The sequence below is a fragment of the Pelobates fuscus genome, chromosome 4, assembly GCF_036172605.1.
Source record: "Pelobates fuscus isolate aPelFus1 chromosome 4, aPelFus1.pri, whole genome shotgun sequence".
In the NCBI taxonomy this organism is placed as follows: Eukaryota; Metazoa; Chordata; class Amphibia; order Anura; family Pelobatidae; genus Pelobates; species Pelobates fuscus.
In genome coordinates this window covers 296,767,542-296,792,934 of record NC_086320.1, presented here as the reverse complement: position 1 = coordinate 296,792,934, position 25,393 = coordinate 296,767,542, and the positions used below count along the sequence as shown (strand labels likewise).

The 25,393-nt window shown below is 43.4% G+C and overlaps 1 protein-coding gene across 1 annotated transcript in view; it reads right to left on the bottom strand.

The window, feature by feature from the left end:
• Positions 1–24,858, bottom strand: part of GPD1L (glycerol-3-phosphate dehydrogenase 1 like) — a 62,455-nt gene extending 37,597 nt beyond the window's left edge. The window contains exons 1-4 of the mRNA XM_063452228.1: positions 24,692–24,858; positions 15,046–15,223; positions 12,285–12,425; positions 577–715 (exon numbers count right to left, since the gene is read on the bottom strand). Coding sequence (XP_063308298.1) covers positions 577–715; positions 12,285–12,425; positions 15,046–15,223; positions 24,692–24,741 — 508 coding nt within the window. The 5' untranslated portion in view covers positions 24,742–24,858. The remainder of the gene's footprint in view (positions 1–576; positions 716–12,284; positions 12,426–15,045; positions 15,224–24,691) is intronic.
• Positions 24,859–25,393: the final 535 nt, after the last annotated feature.

Genomic DNA, 25,393 nt, shown 5'->3' with positions numbered 1-25,393 from the left:
CACCCTTACCCGCACACACCCCTCACCCACACACTGCACAATACTCTTTCCTGGCATTTTTACACCAATATCACACCCACTTTATCGGTAAGGAGTATCCGATAGTAATTACGGTTTATAAAAGTGCAAATTTCGATTAGAAATGAAACATCCTACTAGTTGTAAAACAGCCGGGGGGGGGGGGGGGGTTCTTCCTGCTTCCGTTGGCTACACTTGAATGCGCCTGTCCCCCACCGCATACCTCAGACCAGAGTCCACAGACTTTAGATCAGTATGCTGCTTGTGCATGCATGAGCCGATGCACGCAAGCACATCAGAGGTGTTCTTGCATGGAGGGACACCTTCAGAGGATTCTCAGTGAGATGTCTCTGAAAGGCAATTTCTCTGTAAAGAGAAACTAAACAAAAAAAATTCACAAGACATCCGAGAACTGTTCAAGGGCAACAAAGCGCAAGCCCATCATTAGATTTGCTCGCACTGTGCAGTGGACACTAGGACCATAAAGGGAGCACTTCAGCAGTGATACAGTGGGTTTATCATGAAAGGTAATGAGGGTCCTTTCGGAAGATAGTTTACCTATTGTGGTCTCGCAAAATTTCTCAGCAGCAACCTCATTTGCAATGTTTGCTCCCATCAGCACACTGACATCGATTCCCATCTTTTCACGGATAATGTCAGAAATCAACTTGAGCCCTTCTGGTCCTTCATCTATACCCTGAAAGGAAATAGAAATGGTTCTTGTGAGATTATAATGGACATTTACTTTACAAATGCAAGGGCATACATGTAATGCCACCTCAGCATATACACACAGTCCTCTTTGTATCCTCTTGGTTGTTCCATGTACTTTATTTAAATAATGGCAGCGAACGTACATGGAACTACCAAGAGGATATTTATTTTTTTTATATTTTTTTGCAGTGCAAATGAATACAACAGGTGAGCATGAGGTACCCCAACGGCATTCCTCATGCGTAATATCAAACTTTACAATAGGGGTTACTGATAGTACATGCACCATTTTATATTTTATAACGATGTAGGAAAGTCATAGGTTAGGTAGGTAAACGTTTCAAGATTTAAACAGGCATATATTAGGATTCTATACTAATTTATATGCTTTGATTATCAGGCTTATATGCGATAGTGTACTAGGCCTTTGTCGCTTTTAAGTTATGAACATACTAGTGCTGAATATGCAAGCTTAGAAGGGAATATAGCAGTTAAGTAGTACATAAGCTCAAACATGCTCAAACCTAGGCAACAAAGGTTTAAACCTAAGATGACACATCAGCATGATAAATGATGTTTGAGTCTGGAGTGACAGATTGTTATAATTAGTTAGGATGATCTTCACAGCAGGTAACCTCCGGTGGTGAGGGCAGAGGGGGAAGTGAAATGTGGCAGAATTATTGCGCCTGGGTAAGGAGCTTTCAGCGTTCTTATAGTGTTTTTAGTCACTGGATCAGTCCATGCCACTAAAGCTCTCTCCCTCTCTTGTGGTGGAATCTTGCGATCCTGGGTCGAGGCCAGTGCTTCTCCGTCCTTTATCTGTTGCTGCGTTCTGTGTGCCGGCGCTTAGTGCTGGAGGGGGTGGGTAAGGCTTCTCTCTGTCGCTTGTCATGGGGCTCCCTCCACTGCTTGTTGCCGTTGGTTGGTTGATTGCCACTGACCTCTTCTGCTTCCGCTGCTCCGCCGCTGTATAGAGCCTGGTAGCCGCCCGCTGCTCTGGTGTGTGGGGGAGCTTGTTGGTAGGAGGTAATGTGGTGTGGGTTGCTGCCATCTTGGGTGTGTGGAGCGTTCTCCTTCTATATGGTCTCTTTAAATGTGCACCACTTCTATGCCTAAAATAATATCGTTGGTGATTCACCTCACTATCTTCATATTTTAACACTTCTGTTATTGTTACATATGACTCCTCTATTCTTTTTTTTTTCAATTTATTCTTTTTTGAAATTTTCAGTCAACGTAAATATAAAGGGGTACAGAAATAAAAAGATGGGGAGGGGAAACAAATCTTCCAGGTTCTTGATAAATTAATGAGTATCGTGGTTAATACAACACGGTTGTTGCAACAGTGTACAATATTCGTCATTTACAACATTTTACCCTAAGCAAGGACTAACATCAACGTGTTAACAGATGGTTGTTTTGCCGTATTGTGTATACAGTAGGAATACATTATAGTATCTTAGGCTGCGCAGAGCCTTCATGACAGTAAAGACACCGATCTAAACCTGTGCTATTAAATCCCCTGTCGAGTGGCTTTGCTCACCAGTGTGTCTTTCTTATGTGTTCTGTGTTAGGATGCGAGTATGGTTTTGTCCTTCTCGATCGCGAACCTTTCCCAGTGTTGTCTGGCCTCTATGAGATGGTTTGGGGCAGTATATCTTATTCTAAGCAACATTTCATACGTTAGATTCATGGAAATCTGGGATAGGAGTTCTGTGAGGTTAGGGCAGGTGGGCTGTTTCCATGCTCTTGCAATCAGTGTGTTTGCAGCAATGAGTATGTGGAACAGAAGTGTCTTTTGTGCTCTGTCTAGCGTTTCAGGAAGCATAAAAAGCAGCCCAGTCTCTGGTTGCAGAGTAAGTCTCGTGTGTAAGGAACCATTAATGAGCTCCTCCACTTGCTCCCAGTATTTCTCTATCTGTGGACATGTCCACCATATGTGATACATGCTACCTTCATCTTCCCCACACCTCCAACATAGTGTGGATGTGGTCAGATAGATGTTACCCAGTCTAGTTGGCACCAGGTATCATCTATATTGGATTTTCCTCATCAGCTCTATGTGGGAGGAACACCTCGATCTCCCTTTATGTGCTATAAAAGCCTGTCGCCATTGAGCGTCCGTGAACTGTTTTCGTATATCATTGTGCCAGTGCTCTTTAAATTTGTCCAGGGTGTCATTGTGCGGGCTGGTGTTTAGGGTTGTGTAGAGTTTGGATAGCAGTTTTGTCGGTATGGTGCCCTGTCCACATAGTGTATATGGCATCTCAAGAGAGGGGGTCCTGTCTATATTGTTCTCTAATAGCGATTTCATTTGAAGGTAGGAAAACAGCGTGTTACTAGGTAGGTTATATGTCTGTCCTAGGTCTGTATATGGTATGATTTTGTCATCACAGAGGAGTTGGCCCAGATTCGAACAACCATTTTGTATCCACGGGCGAACATTAAGTGTGGGGTTCACAATGGTCAGACTCTGCATTGGTGTCTGTTTTGCCCATTTGCCAAGGTGTCCCATTTGTCTTTTCGTAGAGTCCCAGATATCCAGCAGTAATGCTGTTGTCGGGAGTAGCGTTGGGGGTTTTGGTCTTAGATTATGGGGCACCCAAAACAAGTGGCTTAAACCAGTGTGACACCCCTCAACAGCTTCTATCTCCTCCCATTGTGGTCTGTCTCCTGTTTTTTGTGTTTTGTACGTCTGTATTACTGTTGACATAACAGCAGCTTTGTAGTATATGTGTACATTGGGGAGACCCAGCCCCCCGTTGGGCACTGGTTTGCATAGCAGAGTTGTAGCTACGCTAGCCTTTTTGTTCGCCCATACAAATCTAGTGAGTAGCCTTTGTAATTTATTAAGGTAGGATTTGGGGAGAAATATCTGCAATGTGCGCAGTAGGTATTGGTATTTGGGTAGTAGCATCATTTTAATGGCTACCATTCTTCCTATCCAGGATAAGATATCCAGATAATCTTCCCTCCAGTCAAACTGGAAACAGTCTTTTAATTGTGTCAGTGTTGTAGCGGGTATTCCCAGACCCATAGCTTGCGTTTTATTGAGATTTAGTTTATAGTATGATTGTTGCTCATACGTGACGATTTCAGTAAGGAGATTCGGTAGCGAGATGAGTGGTTGCGTGAGTGTCAGGATCACATCGTCTGCGAACAGCCCCGCTTTATATTCATTGCGCCCTATCTTAATGCCGTGTATGTTCGTATTTGCTCTAGTTTTACTGGCTAGGGGTTCTAGGGCCAGGATGTAGAGCAATGGTGACAGGGGGCACCCCTGGCGGGTGCCGTTCGTTAGACGGAAGGGTTTTGATAAGAATCCTGAGTTTAGGACCTGTGCCGATGGTGCACTATAGAGCGTGTCCACTGCTGCTACGAATTCTTGTGGGATCCCAAATTTGTGCAGGGTTTCCTTGAGAAATCCCCAGTGCAGCCTGTCGAAGGCCTTCTCCGCATCCAAAGATACGAAGAGGCCCCCTCGTTTGTGTGTCTGGAGTTTGTATAGTAGGTTCACCACCTTCCTGGTGCTGTCGGACCCCTGTCTCCCTTTCACAAATCCCACTTGGTCTTTGTGTATGATGTACGGGATGATTTGCCCCAGTCTCAGTGCATATACTTTCGCAAGGATTTTCGCATCTGTGTTTAGCAACGATATGGGCCTGAAATTTTGTGGGGATGTAGAGGGTTTGTTTGGTTTTGGTAGCGTGACTATATGGGCTAGCAGCATGTCTGTTGGGAGTGACCTCGTGGTTGTCGCAAAATTGAAGGTGGAGGCTAAGTATGGAGCTAGAGTGGAGCTAAATGTTTTGTAGTACTGGTTCGTTAGCCCGTCCGGTCCGGGTGATTTGCCAATGGGTAACTCTTTAATGACAGTCGCTACTTCACGTCCATCTATAGGTTTGATCAAGTCTGCCTTGTGTTGTGTCATGAGTGTTGGCAGTGTAATCTGCTGTAGATATTGTTGAATACTCGAATTTGTCAGGGTAGCCGTGTTGCTATCTTCTTTTAGATTGTATAAGCTGTGATAATATGTGGCAAACTCATCGCTTATGTCTTTGGGTTTAGTGATTTTCCTGCCCTTGTTATCTATGAGATAAGCTATTTTTTGGTTCGCTTGTTTCTGCTTAAGGCGCGACGCCAGTAGTTTGCTCGCTTTATTTCCCTGCATGTAGTGAGCTATTTTTAATTTTGTCATGTGTGCTTGTGTCTGTTCTAGGGCTTGTTGGTGAATTAGTCTGGATATGTGCACTATTTTCTGTTTGATTTCTGCTGTGGGTTGTAATTGGTTCAGAGAGTTGAGGTCATATAGTTCCTTTTTCCATGTTTGGATTCTGGTATGTGTGTTTTTTTTTATGTAGGCTGCCCTCCTGATCAACAGCCCCCTAATCACAGATTTGTGTGCCTGCCATAGGGTCGTTGGTGTTACTTCCCCATTGTCGTTTGTACTAAAATAGGAGTCCAAGTCCTTTTCGAGATCTTTAATAAAGGTCCGGTCTTGTATTAGAGCGTTATTCAGTTTCCATGGGCTGCGATGTCTAAAATCATAAGTGTTTTTCAGGTCAAGCAGCACTGGAGCGTGGTCTGACCACGTGATCTGATGAATATCACATGTGTGTATCTGGTCTAGGTGAGGGCCTGACAGGAGGAACCTGTCGATTCTAGAGTAAGAGTTATGGACAGCGGAGAAATGTGTGTAGGCTCTAATTTCTGGGTGTGTAATTCTCCACGTGTCGTAAAGATGGTGGTCGTGGAGGAGTTTTTGTATGCTTTTTACATTGCCTACATTGCATTACAAGTGTGGGGTTCACAATGGTCAGACTCTGCATTGGTGTCTGTTTTGCCCATTTGCCAAGGTGTCCCATTTGTCTTTTCGTAGAGTCCCAGATATCCAGCAGTAATGCTGTTGTCGGGAGTAGCGTTGGGGGTTTTGGTCTTAGATTATGGGGCACCCAAAACAAGTGGCTTAAACCAGTGTGACACCCCTCAACAGCTTCTATCTCCTCCCATAACGATATGGCGATATGGGCCTGAAATTTTGTGGGGATGTAGAGGGTTTGTTTGGTTTTGGTAGCGTGACTATATGGGCTAGCAGCATGTCTGTTGGGAGTGACCTCGTGGTTGTCGCAAAATTGAAGGTGGAGGCTAAGTATGGAGCTAGAGTGGAGCTAAATGTTTTGTAGTACTGGTTCGTTAGCCCGTCCGGTCCGGGTGATTTGCCAATGGGTAACTCTTTAATGACAGTCGCTACTTCACGTCCATCTATAGGTTTGATCAAGTCTGCCTTGTGTTGTGTCATGAGTGTTGGCAGTGTAATCTGCTGTAGATATTGTTGAATACTCGAATTTGTCAGGGTAGCCGTGTTGCTATCTTCTTTTAGATTGTATAAGCTGTGATAATATGTGGCAAACTCATCGCTTATGTCTTTGGGTTTAGTGATTTTCCTGCCCTTGTTATCTATGAGATAAGCTATTTTTTGGTTCGCTTGTTTCTGCTTAAGGCGCGACGCCAGTAGTTTGCTCGCTTTATTTCCCTGCATGTAGTGAGCTATTTTTAATTTTGTCATGTGTGCTTGTGTCTGTTCTAGGGCTTGTTGGTGAATTAGTCTGGATATGTGCACTATTTTCTGTTTGATTTCTGCTGTGGGTTGTAATTGGTTCAGAGAGTTGAGGTCATATAGTTCCTTTTTCCATGTTTGGATTCTGGTATGTGTGTTTTTTTTTATGTAGGCTGCCCTCCTGATCAACAGCCCCCTAATCACAGATTTGTGTGCCTGCCATAGGGTCGTTGGTGTTACTTCCCCATTGTCGTTTGTACTAAAATAGGAGTCCAAGTCCTTTTCGAGATCTTTAATAAAGGTCCGGTCTTGTATTAGAGCGTTATTCAGTTTCCATGGGCTGCGATGTCTAAAATCATAAGTGTTTTTCAGGTCAAGCAGCACTGGAGCGTGGTCTGACCACGTGATCTGATGAATATCACATGTGTGTATCTGGTCTAGGTGAGGGCCTGACAGGAGGAACCTGTCGATTCTAGAGTAAGAGTTATGGACAGCGGAGAAATGTGTGTAGGCTCTAATTTCTGGGTGTGTAATTCTCCACGTGTCGTAAAGATGGTGGTCGTGGAGGAGTTTTTGTATGCTTTTTACATTGCCTACATTGCATTACAAGTGTGGGGTTCACAATGGTCAGACTCTGCATTGGTGTCTGTTTTGCCCATTTGCCAAGGTGTCCCATTTGTCTTTTCGTAGAGTCCCAGATATCCAGCAGTAATGCTGTTGTCGGGAGTAGCGTTGGGGGTTTTGGTCTTAGATTATGGGGCACCCAAAACAAGTGGCTTAAACCAGTGTGACACCCCTCAACAGCTTCTATCTCCTCCCATAACGATATGGCGATATGGGCCTGAAATTTTGTGGGGATGTAGAGGGTTTGTTTGGTTTTGGTAGCGTGACTATATGGGCTAGCAGCATGTCTGTTGGGAGTGACCTCGTGGTTGTCGCAAAATTGAAGGTGGAGGCTAAGTATGGAGCTAGAGTGGAGCTAAATGTTTTGTAGTACTGGTTCGTTAGCCCGTCCGGTCCGGGTGATTTGCCAATGGGTAACTCTTTAATGACAGTCGCTACTTCACGTCCATCTATAGGTTTGATCAAGTCTGCCTTGTGTTGTGTCATGAGTGTTGGCAGTGTAATCTGCTGTAGATATTGTTGAATACTCGAATTTGTCAGGGTAGCCGTGTTGCTATCTTCTTTTAGATTGTATAAGCTGTGATAATATGTGGCAAACTCATCGCTTATGTCTTTGGGTTTAGTGATTTTCCTGCCCTTGTTATCTATGAGATAAGCTATTTTTTGGTTCGCTTGTTTCTGCTTAAGGCGCGACGCCAGTAGTTTGCTCGCTTTATTTCCCTGCATGTAGTGAGCTATTTTTAATTTTGTCATGTGTGCTTGTGTCTGTTCTAGGGCTTGTTGGTGAATTAGTCTGGATATGTGCACTATTTTCTGTTTGATTTCTGCTGTGGGTTGTAATTGGTTCAGAGAGTTGAGGTCATATAGTTCCTTTTTCCATGTTTGGATTCTGGTATGTGTGTTTTTTTTTATGTAGGCTGCCCTCCTGATCAACAGCCCCCTAATCACAGATTTGTGTGCCTGCCATAGGGTCGTTGGTGTTACTTCCCCATTGTCGTTTGTACTAAAATAGGAGTCCAAGTCCTTTTCGAGATCTTTAATAAAGGTCCGGTCTTGTATTAGAGCGTTATTCAGTTTCCATGGGCTGCGATGTCTAAAATCATAAGTGTTTTTCAGGTCAAGCAGCACTGGAGCGTGGTCTGACCACGTGATCTGATGAATATCACATGTGTGTATCTGGTCTAGGTGAGGGCCTGACAGGAGGAACCTGTCGATTCTAGAGTAAGAGTTATGGACAGCGGAGAAATGTGTGTAGGCTCTAATTTCTGGGTGTGTAATTCTCCACGTGTCGTAAAGATGGTGGTCGTGGAGGAGTTTTTGTATGCTTTTTACATTGCCTTAGCAGTGGACGGTGTCTATGACGATGTTGCTGCAGTGTGGTGTCAAGTGTTGCATCCAGTATGTGATTAAAATCTCCACAAATCACCGTTATGCCCTGTTGAATTTGGTTAGGACACTATGCACAAAATTTCTTTGATTAGTGTTAGGGGCATATATGCTTACCAACGTATATAGTATATCGTTTATCGTTCCTATTACTAATCTACCATTTTCGTCTGCTTCATGTTTATGTAGGATAAAATTAACATGCTTGCCTATGAGAATAGACGTCCCTTTGGACTTGTGTGGTGAGGTTGAATGGAATTGGTGTGGAAAATTGGCCATCTGGGACTGTGGGTGGTCATTTCGTCTCTTGTAGACACAATATGTCTACGTCTAGGGATTTAAGGTCTCTGTTGAGTAGATGTCTTTTTGCAGGGTTGTTAAGTCCCCGTACATTGTAAGTACAGATCTTCACGGTGGCTCTCTGTAGCGCTTTTGTGTGTGGTATTCTGTCTGTTCTATGGCGATGGCAACCATCACTCCTTCCCAGCTTTTCAAGCCGAGTGGTGGTGCCTCCAGAATTGTAACCCCTAATCCCTCTTGTGTGTTGGTGTTGTGAAGGTACGGAACAGTACATAGTTGAACCCAGGAAGACATATAAAGGAAAAACTTAACTATAACAAAAGTATATACATTGAACAACATTGCCAAGATTGTGGCTGGGCACTGCATCTTCGTGCCTAGGGGTTGAAGCTAAGCTTCACGTCCTGTACCGTCTCTAACCCTAAACCTCATGTAGGGTGTTACGGTCTGTGTAAACAAACAGTTGTGTATCCGTCAGAGTTGCATATGTTTATATGGTGGTGCAGAGTTGCTCTGTGTGTCTGGATGTGTAGCAGGGCCTGGGATGTCACACGTGTTTCAAGTATTCTACATGAAATCCGTCACTGTCCTAACATTAAACGGTCATACAGTAACTACGCCCAACTAGTCCAAAATGTTAAGACATAAATTTTGAAATAAAAATAAAAAGTGTCCCCCTTTTCACGGGTATATGTCCCTTGTTTTTTTTTGTTTTTTTTTTCTTCTTCTTTCATTTTGCGTTACGTTACCCAGTCTCGGCCTTCTCCTATCGTGCACCTCCTATCGTGCACCTTATCCTTTTGCAACTTGCATATGTGGAGCCGGTGATCAGTTTTGGCGCTTTTTTGCTTTCTTCCAGTCTGTGGATAGTCTGGTAGTGTTCTTTCCAGGCGAGGCGTCTGGCAGAGTAATGTTCCAAGTCTTTAGGAGGTCTCGACCGTCCTCTGGCGTTCTCACGGTTGTTGTTTTCCCCTTTTTAGTGATGAAGAGTTTGGTCGGGTACCCCCAGCGATATGGGAGATGGTTATCTCGCAGCGCTTGCGTGATGTCTTTAAACTCTCTCCGGCGTTTTAGCATATAGGTGGAGATATCTGCATATATTGATATATCTTTGTATGCCTCCGGCATGCTTTTCTTCATTCTGTTAGCATTTAGTGCTGCCTCCTTAGCGTGAAAATAATGCATGCGGAGCAGTATATCCCGTGGTGTTTCAGGTGGTAAAAGGCTTGGTTTAGCCGTACGGTGTATCCTATCTAATAGGATCATCTCCTGGTGCCAGTCAGGCAGTAGGCATTTTAGGAGCCCTGTGATGTGAGCCATAAGGTCTGGTGTGCTTACGGATTCTGATACCCCTCTTCTTATGCGCAGGTTATTTCTGCGGGCTCTATCCTCCATATCCGCAAGTTTAACGTCTTGCTCTTCAAGTCGGGCTAGGAGGCTGTCTATGGTGTCCACCATGGAGTTATGGGCCGTCTCATAATCCGCCATTTTGTCTTCCATTTGTGATGTCCTTGCACCCAGCTCGTGCAGATCTTTGTGGATATCTTTCATTGCAGCATCTAGCTTGCTCAGGATTTTACCTGACATTTCTTCCAGCAGAGCTTTCAGTACCCCTTGTGTCAGGGCGGGAGTATGATCCGCCGGCTGCTCTGCGTGGTCTGCAGGATCGTCATCGCCATCTTGGGCCTGCTCGTGCGGCTGCTGAGCTTTGTGCTGACCGGCTCTGGAGGTAAAGAAGTTTGTTTTTTCGGACCTGTCAGTGGTCCTCTTCCCCTTGGGTTGTGACATCTCTGTATTGCGGTTTTTAATTTCAGTTTGTCGGTATTAATTGCTCCTTCGAGGTCGGGTAGGAACGGAGCCGCTAGTACATGCGACCGCTCGGTTCTCCAGTCAGGACACGCCCCCGACTCCTCTATTCTATTTGTACGCTGGATCATTGCATTATGGCTTTGATCCAGCAAACTATTTATTTATATGGCTTGGTTTCCTTTCTGTCTATTTTGTCTCCATGGCGATATTATAGTTACATGCGTCGCCATGGAGACGATCTATACATCATCACGCAGTGACGTCACTAAGGGGGGGAGCTTGTTTGCACTTGCACAGAGAACGGCAGAACACCGGTCAGATATTATTTTCACCTGCGGCTAAGTCAATTTAGCTGATAATATGGTGTATATATGTAATGAAAGTGTCTATTATGCAGGACTGAAACGTTGATCGTCTTTTACATTTTTGTATCAATACATTTTGGACTTTTAATCTGTGAGTGCTGTTGCATACTTTGGACAAATGGATAATACTAGCCATGGCATGCTAGCACCTGACTTCTAAAGGGACTTTTAAGTGTGAGTGAAGGAGGATTCTGTGTTTTTTAATTATAATATTGCTGAAAATAAGTATAGTGGAAAAAAAATGGACTAGACATTAACCCCTTAAGGACAACTTCTGGAATAAAAGGGAATCATGAAGGAATATTTCCGTCATGTGTCCTTAAGGGGTTAACATGTATGTTTATGATATTACATTTAGGTAGTGTGTCAGCAGGAATGCCAACAGAAATTATGGGGGCCCTTATGATTTATGATTCCACCCACAAGGCTGAGTGTACTTGTGTAGGGGATGTTTTGTGTGTTTATGTAGATGATGTAATGTGTGTGTGTGTTTATTAAATGTAGTGCGTAGGGAATTCAGTTTATGTAGGGGATGTAGTGTGCACAAGGGATGCATTGTGTGCTAGGCATACTTTGTGTTTTTCTGTATGTGTGAGATACAGTGTGCGAGTGTGTAAGAGTTTGTGGGGTTGTACATGGACGTTTTTGCATCACTTTGAGACAAATGTCTCGTTCAAAACCTCTAGTGGTCTCATTCAGCATCTAGAAAAAGCAGGTAAAAATTGAGTTCCGTCAGCCTGCCTATATGTTAATATCTTCACACACACACACCCACATTAGACTTGTGCAAATATTTGTTAATCTTCCAAATAGAAATACAAATTCTTGGCAATTGTTGAGCTAATCAATTCTGAATATTACGAACAAAGTTAAGCTATGAATTAATTTCTGTCATAAAATGAATGATATGACTGAATATTCTAAAGTTATTCTCACCCAATTACCTCTTCATTCCCCTAACATCTTACCAATAGCTTCTCTCTGCTAACTCTTTCAGCCATCACCTCCGAACTTCCCCTGCTACCTCTTGTCTCAAATCCCCATGGTTTCCTTTAGATTGTAAGCTCACAGGCCATCTAGCCAAGCACTTTGTATAAAAGAGCTCCAATGGCTAGATATCAGCTTACGGGCAGGGCTCTCTTACCCCTTGTATTTGTATGTGTATATTGTACGTTTCTCAACTAATTGTACAGCGCTGCGGAATCTGTGTGCGCTTTATAAATAAATAAAATAAATTAATTCAACAATGATTGCCAGGAGTGTATTTTTTTGTTTTGGACAATGAACAGATGAAAAATATTTGCACAAGTCTCATACTTTTACAAAACGTAATCCTGAGTAAAGGCGGATGCAAAAAAAAAAAAAGTTTTAAACATCATACCAGTTTGCAATACTTTATTAAATATCCTACCCATCTCAAAATAAAAAGTTGCGCAAGACACACATTATGAAGATCTTATCTGTCACAGCAAATTAATTTTATCCAGTGTGAAATGAAGGATTACTCGCACCTTAATTAGTGTTATCCCAAGAGCTTCCTTGTGCACCTTCCCGGCTATCTCCTGGCAGATTTTATTTATAAACTGGTGAGGAATGACGAATACGAGAAGGTCAGCATCTTTCACCGCATCAATGAGACTCGGAACGGCAACCTGGAAATCAAGTGACATATGGCAGCGTGTTAAAAAGGTGTTAAAACAATTTTCAAGGTCTGATGTCTGAACACCAGGAGTCAAGAAAAATATCATTAAAATAGCCAGAGTGCTGCTGGCACTTAAATAAGCTTTAAGACGTAATACAGCTTTTGCAAGAGATTTCATAAAATATTGTCTTAATGGATTAGTTCTCACTGGAAAACCCTCCCCTGCACTTTAAACATGGTGTTAGTTTTCATACACAAAACTCCAGCAAACACATGAGGAATATATTTGTAAAATAGGAAATGTGGAGATTTGACAAGGAAATACGATTAATTTTTTTGGCTTAAAATGTACGATGTCCTTGACAATTCTTCACGATTCTGGTTTAGTGAACAAACCCTGTAAGGTTTTGTTTGGCATGCGATCACACGGATACAAGCCACATGATATCAAGTCATGCTACTGGTATTAAGTCAGACAATGCATACATGTGTAAGAGATGCAATATTTACAAAGAGTTGGGTTTTATTTAGTTAAATATGTTGTGGCCTCCGGCAGATGAAGAGTACACAGGTAAAGCCTCGAAGGATCGATTGGTTCAGGTGTAGTTTAAAAGGAATTTTTGATTCATTCAGATCAGCTGAAAACACATTTGTACACAAGTCTATTAGTTAACATTGATTACACATGTCATAAAGTCAGGATTGGTGTTTGATGTTCTTTCTGCTCAAGTGTCAACACTTCTGAATTATTAATACTAATACAATAATAGCATTTTGGTAGGACTGTGGTTGTAGAAACTTTGAGTATTTGACATCAGTTATAAAGCCCATTTTCACTAACCTAATAACAGTAAAAGGGATATTGCAAACCAACGGTATTGTTGAATTGTTATCATTAATGGATCTTCGGCCATTATCACATACCAAACATGAGATTTTAATTTCTCCCTGGTTTGTTCATTTCCAGCATATTTGAGTAAAGGAAATGAAGGATAAATAAAAAATAAAATATTTTTTGTTTGGCAAACAGAAATATAATAGAGCATGTTTTGATTGTTGAACTTAGAAGGGCTTTGTAAGCATTGTAGCCGCTACAACTTAAAAAGGAGAAGGATACCAATGCAATCCTTCGACTGTTTGTAAAACAGTTTCATATTCAAAGAGCCTGCCTCAATTTAACCTCAACAAAAAGGGTTAACGGTGATTTGATGTGGCTTTGGGTGCCAAAGCAACTTCCAGTTTCTGGAAAACTGCTTGAGCAACATTGTGACAAGACCTAGAGGAAGGGATCCGCAGTTTCCATGCAATAGTCTGTATGGTTACAGAGCTCAGTGTCCATTTAAGAACCAGTTTTGAGCAATCTCAGGAATTTAGACAAATTAAAGTACATGGGGCGGGGGGCGGGGGGGGGGACACGCCTCTGGCTTTCCTGAAGGGCCACGCCTCTGGCTTCCAGTGAGCACGTAATAAACTTGTAGAGTACCTTTTTAAAAGGATTTCTAAATGTTAATATTACAATTTACTTCCACAAGAGAGGAGTGCATTCAGTTTATTACAAGAAATCCTTAATGTGCACATGTTACAATTAAAGGCATGTTTAAAGAGGGACTATAATGGAAACCGTATCATTACACAAAAGGCAAACGTTTTATCTATACATTATGCTTGCAAAACACTTTGGCTTTTAAAATGTAAATTGTGTTCTGTCATGCAGTTTATTGGAATAAAAATAAAATAAGCAAGTCTGTATTAATGACAGTGGAAGACCATGGGGTAGTTTACCCTTTCAGAGACAATTCCTCTGCATCCTATGATCCTTTCTGGTTGAGGATTAACAGTAGAGCCACCACATATAAGGACTGGACTCCAACTCAAAGCTCCATTCTAAAGGCTTCCCGGCAAGGCCACTGACTTTTGTTCCTGATTTGAATGATAGGCCCTGCTTTGTACCTCACCTCTAGGGTCCCAGTGGGGGCATCAATATTATTGACACACACTAATTCAAAAGTACTATCCTGAAGACAGTTTTGTGCTATCTATATTGGACCAACCAGGTTAGAAGACAACAGGTGATGCTGAATACGGTTTTGGCTTCTCTCGGTTTGTTGAGGGGGTGCTCAGTGGATTGATAGATGCACCTAGACTGGGGGTTGGTTGATCACTTCTTGGACTGCATTTAACTTATGGCATTTATCTATATGTCAGTATGTATCTGGTAGGCCGTAATCTACAGGTGTTCCCCTCTATGCTAGCAGCTTATATTGCAGTGTGCGTTGTACTCTCATTTTCATGTGACAATTTTTCCTTGCAATTACACATGCATTTTGTAACCCTAAATAAATAAATGTGCAGTTGTTCTTTTCTCATGCTCTTATGTACATAGTTATATAGGCTAAAATGAGATCTGCATCCATCAAGTTCATGTGCATCTGTTTCAAAACAGTTTGAAGTGTTTAATTACTCCTTAAGAGTATTGTGTGCTTGAATATCGTAACCAACTTTATGCTTTTTCATGACACATATGCTATTCATTTTAGCACTGATCTAAAACCCCAAGCACATTTATGGGTTAATCGGCTGGCACAATGTAAAGTCAAGTCCCTGGAAATGGAAGGTTGGGGGGTTCTTACCACATTATCTGGCAGCTTGTATCCAGGGAGGTATTTCACATTTTCATGGTCCGTATTGATGATTTCAGTAAGCTTCCTTCCATTGACCATTTCTTCAAACACCCACATGTTGACAGTGGGTGCAAATTTCTGCAGATTTCTAACATTATTTCCAATAATCTTGGCTACAGCAGAACCCCTGTGTGTGTAAAAAAAAAAATGTAACATTAGAATTTAGATGTCTATCGGGGTGGGAAGGGGAGAGCATTGACTTATTTTATTTACATTTAAAAATATATATATATATATATATATTTAAAAAAAAAATTCATGTTGGGGTTCCAAGCACACACGTTTGCTGTGATGAGCAGGTAATACAGTGCTGTATTAAGACTTCCATTGGAGTCTCAAGCCTGTAGGCAACAGAACAACTAGAATTCACTGTAGTGGTTCTTCTTCTTGGAGTTCCTCGTGCCATACTTTGGTTTCATATGAAACCATTTAGGAATATTTTGGTATAAACGGACGCTTTAACCAACACACAGGGATTGTTCCCATCTTGGCCACATTAATAATGTGGAACAAACACAAACATTTCCAATGGCAATTTTGTCCAACATGGGCAGGACAGACTGGCTGAGATTGCTGGTAGTAAGTTAGAAATTGTATCAATGGAAATACATCACTACCACTAGTAATTCCTCGAAATTAAGTTTTCTACCTTCCTATGAAATAATGTCAAGAATTTTACTCTCCATCCCCAATCATATAATACTATGGGGAATATTCACTAAAATCCAAATTGTAGCAAACGAATACAAATTACAAAATTCAGGTTGGAATAGCCAAAACTGTGACTATTGCGTAGTTGAAGATTATTTTTCCTAATCAACCATTTTGTCATAAACTTTAACAGATTTTGTTACAATTACATTTTTAGTGAATTATTCTTTTTTTTTATGACGAAAGGCTATATCAGCAAGTGTCATGTTGCAGTATATTCAACACACTAAATGGGACACTATAGGCACCCAGACCACTTCAGCTCTGTGAAGTGGTCTCTGGCAGTGTCCCAGGTCCCTTAACCTTGCAATGGCAATTATTGCAGTTTTTCATAAAATACCATAATTGCCTTGAAGGGCTAACTCCGCCTCTAGTGGCTGAGTGCAGTGTTTACCAGAGAGCCACTAGAGGGACTTCCGGGTGGTTAGGCGACTTTTGGTCGTCTAACTGATGCGCTGGGACTTCCTCAAGCTATGTATAATGACATACAGCGCCACCCAAAATGCCATAGGAAAGCATTATACAAGGAGCGGGGGCAGTGCCTGAACCAACATTGGACAAGTGACAAAAGAGGTATTTAATCTGTTGTTTTCTTGGCACTGTAGTTTTCCTTAAAAAAATAAATAAAAGCACAATATGCTTTTGAAACTACCGTGAAAAGAAATGAACTAACATTTTGTTAAATGGATGAGAATTTCTTAGAAATACCATTTCATCGTATTCTACAAAAAAAAGATTTATTTTATTCTGAGCAAACTGTTCATTGTTACTATTGTAGCAAATAAATTGAAGGACATGGAGTTTGTATTTGAACAAAGTAAATCAGATCATAGTGGCAATACAACTGAAAGTTAAGCAAAAGCATTCCAATGTTTTTTTTCAGGCAGACATTCTTGCCAATGTAAATGGATAGAGATCATTATTATAATAAATACATTTACTTTTTTAAAAAAATATTATTATTATTATTATTTTTTTTTTAAAGCCACCGGCCTAAAGTTTCTGAAATAAAATAGCACACGCGTGAACACACACATATGTATACAAACCAGGGATGACAAATCCCAGGTGCCAAGGGATCCAGAAATGTCAACTGGGGACCAGAATTTTGTCTCTCTTGCATGTTAACAAGGTCTTATGGAGTAGTTGCCACAGTACCGCACTACTAAATAGGCCCAACCAGCTAAGAGCTTCATAATACTGGCTAGCATAAACACTTTGCAGCGTCTTTCAACTGGCGCCACCAACTTTTTAAAATGCTCGCTGCTGCTACTGGTGCGTATGCTATGGCCTGGCTAGTAGCAGAGGTCTTAAAATGTTAGGTCCTTTATATATATATATATATATATATATATATATATATATATATATATATATATGTTGTTATCTACACACACTGAGATATAGAGATATATATATTTGATAGCTTTATACAAGCTGTGTATTCTGTGTGAAATGGCATAAAATTTATAAAGTTAAAAAAAACACAAAAAAACAACCACTTTTGCCAATCCTTGTATACACCTACACACATTTAGATCCATTTTTTTTAAAAGTACACTGAGGATCTGTTCAAAATAATAACTTCTCCTTTATTAACTTCAAGCAGACATCAAACACGTTCAAGCGAGGCTCTTACCAAGACAACTGAAATGCTGATATTATGTTGAGGCCTGCTTGAAGTTAATGAAGTTACTCTACGTAACAAAATGTTATGAGTACATTTCTTCCTGAAAAATTTCACTATGTACTGAAACTATAGCAACAAGGTATACCAAAAGTATTTTGGAAGTGTTCTGTATTTAACACAATTGTTAATATATATATTGTATAAAGAGGATAGCACTATCAGGACTTTGCTAAAAAAAAAATTATAAAAAAAAAAATTAATAAAATGCAGATTTGTAATTTTTTTTTTTTTTTTTTTTTTTTAAACCTAGTAGATATACCCCCAAAATAAGCATGCATGTATTTTTTTGTCTCTGCTTTCTTCAAAGTAAATGTGGGGAGGTGGGGTGTGACAAAAAAAATTAAACCCCACAAAAAAAAAAACCACAACAGTTTGCAAAAGCTGCAGACCTGAAATTTCAGTCTGTGATGGAGAATACTCCAATTTTATAGTTGATTCCCTGCTCTCCTTTGCTTCCAAAATGAGCCCATTGAGAAGGTGGAAGGAAGCTCAACTAATGGAAGCGGAAGAAAGATTGACAGTAATGAAGGTGGTTTTGCCTCAAAAGTGCCCATTTCTATTGGGGAGACGGGGATGTCATTTTGATAAACTGTCAAAATAATGACAGACTGAATCTGAATTACTTCATATACATGGAGTGTTCATTTTAAATTTTAAAATTTATTTTATAAATACCACATGCCATAAACAATTAAGTAAGTAGAATCACTTTGGGTCAAATTGGAAAACTTCCCCAAGTTGGCTATAAATTATCATTTTTGCTACTTTGGGCCAGAATTTGAAACACACTTTGAATTCCCAAACATTGATGTTAGTGTACAACATATAGTATATCATGGCAGTTACAGGATAATATTTTCAGGATACAGCTATTTTTTTTTCCTGGAACCAAAACATATCCATGGTGAAATAAACAGGTACTTTCGTAAATTAGAGCAGTTTGGCAAGACTGTAATTTGAAATTACCCATAAAACTTACACAAGATTAAAATATGGATTTTGTAAAATGCTGCATGTGGAGAAGGAAAACGGTCGAATCCAGATCTAAAGGGGGCTAGTAAGATTTTATTAAAGACACGGAGGCTCATATTATGCATAACTCTTTCTTTATTTCCTCAGCAGCAAAGATAGAGGAATATAAATATTGTCAAAATGAAAGAAAAAACTGAACAGGCATAACAGTCAGCCAATCACATAACAGAGGAAGTAGCTATATAAGTCCTGTGTCTCCCACAATCCCCCTCTTTCTTTGCTGCTTCCTCAGACAGCTAAGTATCCATGTTTAGCTCTCTTACTTGTTGTACTTTGATTGTGGTATTTCTTGTTATTATTGCCATTTACTGATTTTACTTTGGTGTTGTGTTTATTGATGCATCCCTTGTTTAAATGTATATGCATCGTTTTTATTTGTTGTGCTCTTAGTGTGCCTTGGGGATCCCTGGGGTTTTTTCCCCTTTACCGGGAGATTTTTTCTCTCCCTGCCTTTCCCTTGCTCCCTCGCGGGTGCAAACAGTGATTTTTGCCGCGGCCGGTCCTTGCTTCACGACCGCGGCTACGTGCACTTCCCTGCCCGCCCACGGTCTTACCGCGCGGGCAGAGTGCACGCGCCCCTTCCCCCGACGGGTGCACGGCCGCGAGCACTTCCCTCGCGTGCGGCGGCCATTTTGGACGGTCCTCCATGCGGTCTGCCTCCTAGTTGCCGTGCAGTCGGTCGCCTCGATCCCTCCCGGGCACACTAACGGTCTGACTATTTCTTATTGCTTTTCTCTGTGGGTTACTCAACCCTTTTAGTTCTCTCCTGCCCCATTTCGTTAGTTTAAAAGTTTGCTCTTACAAACTATAGCCAGCATGCAGGATAGGGATGATGGGCCTGCAGATCCCTCTGGGGACTTTACCATGGAGACTACTGAGAGTGCTATGGCCTCTCAGGAATTTCAAGCATTGCTTGAAGCCACTATGGCTTCCTCCCTGCAGAAGGCTATTGCCTCGGCCATGGGGGCTGTCTCCTCCTCATTTACCCACTCCCTACACTCTATGGTTGTACCTGCAGTAACCACCCCAACTTCCCAGGGTGGGGGGTCCCCTTCCCCTGCCCAGACAGTGCCTGGGGCACGTAAGGCTAAGGCCAAATCCAAAAATGTCGGCTCCCACTCCTCGATGCAGGTGCTACCTGCCATGAATGACACGCTGGAAGCGGTCACTGATAGCGCGCACCCCACGCGCAATAGAGCCCCTGGCCGGGCTAAAAAGGCTAGACTATGGAAAAGGGCCAGAGCCCTAGATGATGGGTCGGATACCGACCGGAGTGTGGAGGATGAGTCCGACCATATGGGATATGACTCCTTTGACGAAGGTGAATCTGGCGAGGATTTGCCCCTTACGGGCGTGACCCCCTCGGGCTCCTCTGCCAAGGCCAGTGGCCACTTATTAGACGCCTCTGGGGATACCAAGGCGATTCTTGACCCGCAGGGTAACCCCCTGTTCGACCCTGACGACTTGCGGCACCCCAGGTCCGCTGAGTGGGTTCCCCCAGACCATATTGCCCAATACGTGGCTAAGCGTATTCGCACCCCGCTCTCTAAAGAAGGCCGCAATAAACTGCGCGCCGAATGCCCGAGGCCTTCCCTCCCCGGCGCCGCCGGCAAAACCCCGGATATTGACCCCCAAATTGCCCAATTCCTCAATAAGTCGGGCTGGAAGCCCAAGAAGGGCCTTGACCACTCCCTGAAAGGGTGCCAGGACAAGATCCTGGATACTCTGGGGCCCCTATCGAAGTTATACGAGCTTCTTGAAGCTGCCAAATCTGGAGACTCAGTTTTGGATATGGATGTGGCCATCGGGTGGGTCCAGCGAGCTATATGCCTGCTGGGCAATGCTAATACGGCTATGTCCTCTGAGAGGCGTAAGGCGATCCTCCTAAAGATCGACCCTAAGCTGGCCGCTATGACGGTGACAGAACCTGACCCGACTGAGGAGGGCTTGCTGTTCGGCTCCTCCTTTGTCAAAGACATGGGCTCCTATGTGAAGACCTTTACCGCAATTGATAAGGCGCAAGCGAACATGAAACGCATGTTCGCGCCCAAGGTTTTTGGAGGGGCCGGGCGTAGCAGGAACCGTCCGCCTGGCCGCGGTTACAGAGGCTCGTTCCGAGCACCCAGAGGTTCCTTTTTTCCATCACGAGGCTTCCAAGACCCGAGAGCACCCACCTTCTTCCCAGCCAGAGGCAGAGCTTGGGGCTCCAGATACCCCCGCAGTGGCGCTCCTAACAGACGTCCTTACGGTGAGTACCCCTTCTTCCCCTCCCGCTCAGGTAGCGGGGAGGTTGGCCTTGTTTTATCACAGGTGGGTGGCACTGACCTCAGATGCTTGGGTACTACAGTGTGTAAGGGGATATCGCCTAGAGTTCGTTTCTATGCCTGTCCAGTTTTATCCCCCCAGAGAACTGTCTCTTCCACCAGATCAGGACGAGATGATTTCCGCGGAAGTCGTGGAAATGTTGTCCAAGGGCGCAATAGAGGAACTGCCGTTCGCCGCACGAGGCTTTACGAGCAACTTGTTCCTTGTACCAAAGAAAGGAGGCGGAGTTCGCCCCGTGATAAATCTTCGCCCTCTCAATGCTTTCCTACGTTACCAACATTTCCAGATGGAGGGCATACACTGCCTCAGAGACCTTCTACGCCAAGCGGACTGGCTGGCCAAACTGGACCTGAAGGACGCTTACTTCACGGTTCCCATTGCCGCAGACTGCAGGGACTACCTGCATTTCACTTGGCATGGCCGACGATGGCGCTTCACCTGCCTGCCTTTCGGTCTCTCTTCGGCTCCTTGGTGCTTCACCAAGCTCCTGAAGCCGGTGGTGGCATTCCTCCGAACCCGAGGGGTCCGCCTCATTATTTACCTGGACGACATTCTGATCCTATCCCAGTCGAGGGCGGACCTCCTACTACACTTGGACTGGACGACCGACCTTTTACAAGGTCTGGGATTTCTGATCAATTGGGACAAATCGGTCCTGACCCCCGCCCAGTCGATAGAATTCCTGGGCTTCAAAGTGGATTCCGTCCAACAGTTTTTGTTTCTACCGGATTCCAAGATGAAAGCCATTCGGAAGGAAATCCGGAGGGCTCTTCGTGTCTCAGACTTGTCAGTAAGACAATTGGCGAGAATTATTGGCCTCCTCGCAGCCTCTATTCAGGCGATCTTCCCGGGCCCACTACATTACAGAGCCCTTCAACGGCTCAAAGGGTCGCACCTTCGACTGGGCCACTCCTACGAATCTCGGATACGCTTGGACGCGGAGTCCAGAGACGAGTTAGAATGGTGGTTGGCACACATGGAGGCATGGAACGGGAGAGCCATTTTCGGCTCCGTCCCAGACGTAGTGATAGAGTCCGATGCCAGCTTGCACGGCTGGGGTGCTCGTTGTGGAGACGTTTCCACAGGAGGCAGATGGTCCGACATGGAGAAGTCGTTACACATCAACTGCTTGGAACTTCTGGCGGGGGCATTCGCGATCCGCAGCCTTACCCCAGGGCGGGCGAATTGCTGCGTTCTGCTCAAGATGGACAACGTGTCGGCGGTCCGTTACATAAATCACCTGGGCGGCACGAAGTCCAAAATGTTGGCGATTCTAGCGAAGGATTTCTGGCAGTTCTGCCTCTACAACAACGTCTCGGTGACGGCGGAACACATTCCGGGTCTGGACAATTCGGGAGCGGATTGGAATTCCAGACACTTACGAGACTCTGGCGATTGGCATTTGCACGCCTCGGTGTTCCAGGGCCTGGACATGTTATGGGGAAAGTTCCAGATGGATCTGTTCGCATCACGGCTGAACACTCAGCTGCCGAGGTTCTACAGTTGGAGGCCGGACCCGGCAGCGGTGGCGACGGATGCCTTCCTCCAAGACTGGCCGCAGGGTCACCTGTACGCTTTTCCCCCGTTCAACATGATCGCTTGCACGATCTCGAAACTGGTTCGCCACGACTGTTGTGTGGCGTTGGTCACCCCTCTCTGGAGATCTCGACCATGGTTCCCTCGCTTGATGGAGTTGTCAATAGATTTTCCTCGGTTGATACCAGTCTTCCAGGACCTCCTTCTGGATCCGGATGGGAACTCGCACGACCTGGTGATTCAACACCAGTTGCCCCTGATAGCATGGTTCCTTTCAGGGGACCTTGGGTTGTCTCAGACGTTCCGCAAACAACTCTCCTGCTCCTCGATAACGCCTGGGCCCCAGGCACACGAACGGCTTATCGAGCTTCATGGAGATCGTGGTCTGGTTGGTGCATGGAACGGGCAGTGGATCCCGTATCTGCCCCTCTACATCTGATCCTGGAGTTCCTCACGTTCCTGTTTGACTCGGGCAAGGCGTACCGCACGATCAACCTATCCCGCTCGGCTATTTCGGCCGGACACAGGGGTTTGGATGGTTCCCCTGTCGGCAGACATCCTTTCGTATGTCGCCTTCTCAAGGGTATTCGCCTTGCACGTCCTCCTCGGCCTCGTTTCTCTGCCTTTTGGGATGTCAACGTGATGTTGCAGTTCCTCTCATCGTGGTACCCTAACCATGAATTGACTTTGAAACGGTTGTCATCCAAGCTGGTGATGTTACTGTTTGATCTCTTGCAAGAGGGTCTCTGACGTCAGGGCCCTGGATTGGGACGCCGTTGCATTCACCCCAGAAGGTGTTACTTTTGACATATCCAGGAGGACGAAGTCTGCATCCAAGTCGTTTACTTACCCGAGGTTTTCTGGTTGTCCGGCACTCTGCCCAGTGGATTGCGTCAAAGTTTACCTGGATGCTACACATTCCCTTCGCTCCGCTGATCTACATGATTTGTTCTTATCTTTTAAGTCACCTCACCGGCCAGTTTCGACACCTACTCTGGCACGTTGGGTGCGTTGGCTACTATCTTCTGCAGGTATAGACACCTCTGTTTTTACGCCTCATTCTGTGCGGGGCGCGATGGCTTCGAAAGCATCCTCAGTCGGATGTCGTCTAGAAGACATTATGCGAGCGGCGGACTGGTCCAGGGAATCGACCTTTCGAGATTTCTATTTCAGACCAATTGAACACATCGCATCTCGAGTAGTGGCACAGCTTTGAACTTGCATAATATGAGCCTCCGTGTCTTTAATAAAATTCCCAGATTTTACTAGTAACATGACGTAAAGTCATGATTTTATTAAAGACACGGAGGCGAGTATTATTCCCGCCCACCCTCCCGGTGTGGATTCTGGGAAAGGAGATGCTTCGGTGCTTTTCAGGTATGCTTTTCAATTAGGTCTGTATTTATATCATGTGTTTATATCATGTATTTGCATCATGTTTTGGATGATCTTGACCATTTTATGCTGGATCCTAATTTTATATATTTTCTATTTCAGAATACAGTTTTTTGTATGGCTCCTCACGGTTGTGTTTGGTAAGTCTACAGTTTTGAGTTTGGAAATTACCATATTTTTCTATCTTTTTTAGCTTGAAGTTTTCGTATTGTTTCCCGTTTCCTGTTTGGATCAAGTGGGACATCGTTATCTTACCTGGTCTTCGGTTTTCGCAAGAAAGAGGGGGATTGTGGGAGACACAGGACTTATATAGCTACTTCCTCTGTTATGTGATTGGCTGACTGTTATGCCTGTTCAGTTTTTTCTTTCATTTTGACAATATTTATATTCCTCTATCTTTGCTGCTGAGGAAATAAAGAAAGAGTTATGCATAATACTCGCCTCCGTGTCTTTAATAAAATCATGACTTTACGTCATGTTACTAGTAAAATCTGGGAATTTTTATAACATGGCCAAATTCATTTTATGCATTATATCAAATCATGTGAATGTGAAGGAAAGGTTTTTTTTTTCCTGATTTCTTGTTATAAATGCAAATACAGTTGCAAATGGTTTAAGGCAATCTTGGCAAGGAGTAGGTTAAGAGCCATGCATTTAAATAGAATTTTGACACTTTATCCTGAAACATTGTATCAGGGGAGTCAAGGGCAGCGCAGGATTCTAAACTATCAAACCATACATTCTAAACAATAACACAAGACATGGCCCAGGAAAGCTCCGGTACACACATGGTTAAATAAATGCCTGTACAGAGAGGGCATTAGCATTTAAATCACAGCATTAATTGCTGCTGCCATTGTCCTTTCTAATGTCATTGTATCTATAGCAGTTCTCAGCTCAGCCTACCAGTTTCCCGAGCCCACGATGCACACTCTCAGGGGTCCTGCAAGGGCCATGGCTGTCTGAGATGATAAGGAGAGCTGGGCAGGAAAGGATAATAACAGACAGAAATGTGCGTGGGACACTTGTTATTTAAATTGCTCAACGCAAGCCCGACGTCATTGTACTGCGACTGAACAGGGCATTAAGGGGGGAGTGTAGTTGAGACAGCCCATTTGGCTTAAACCATGTGATTGTTCTTGTTTTTTTATTCTGCTGTGGACAGCTTGTGCAGTCAAACTAATTGCTTAGCATGCTTCTGTTAAAAATATAACCGTGAAGGCATGCCTCCCAAAAGTTCCTATTTAGGAGGGACAGTAACTATTTTGGGCTTAAATCCATATGTCCCTCTCTTGTATCGTCTTTAACCTACAATAGATTTGTTTAGAAAAAAAGTCTTGGTAAATAAGATACATTGTACTCAAAATGACAGTTTACTTGCATCAATTGCTATTACTAAGTCACCAAAAAAGTCAGAGAATAGCCCTGCCCCTGGAAAACCCTCTCCTCCCCCTCCCCCCCCCCCCCCTCCAAACAAACACACTCAGATGTCACACACACTGATGTAACACACACACACACACTGATTTAACACTGATGTCGCACATACTGGTAACACACAAACTGATAACACATACACTGATAATACACACACTGATGTAACAAACA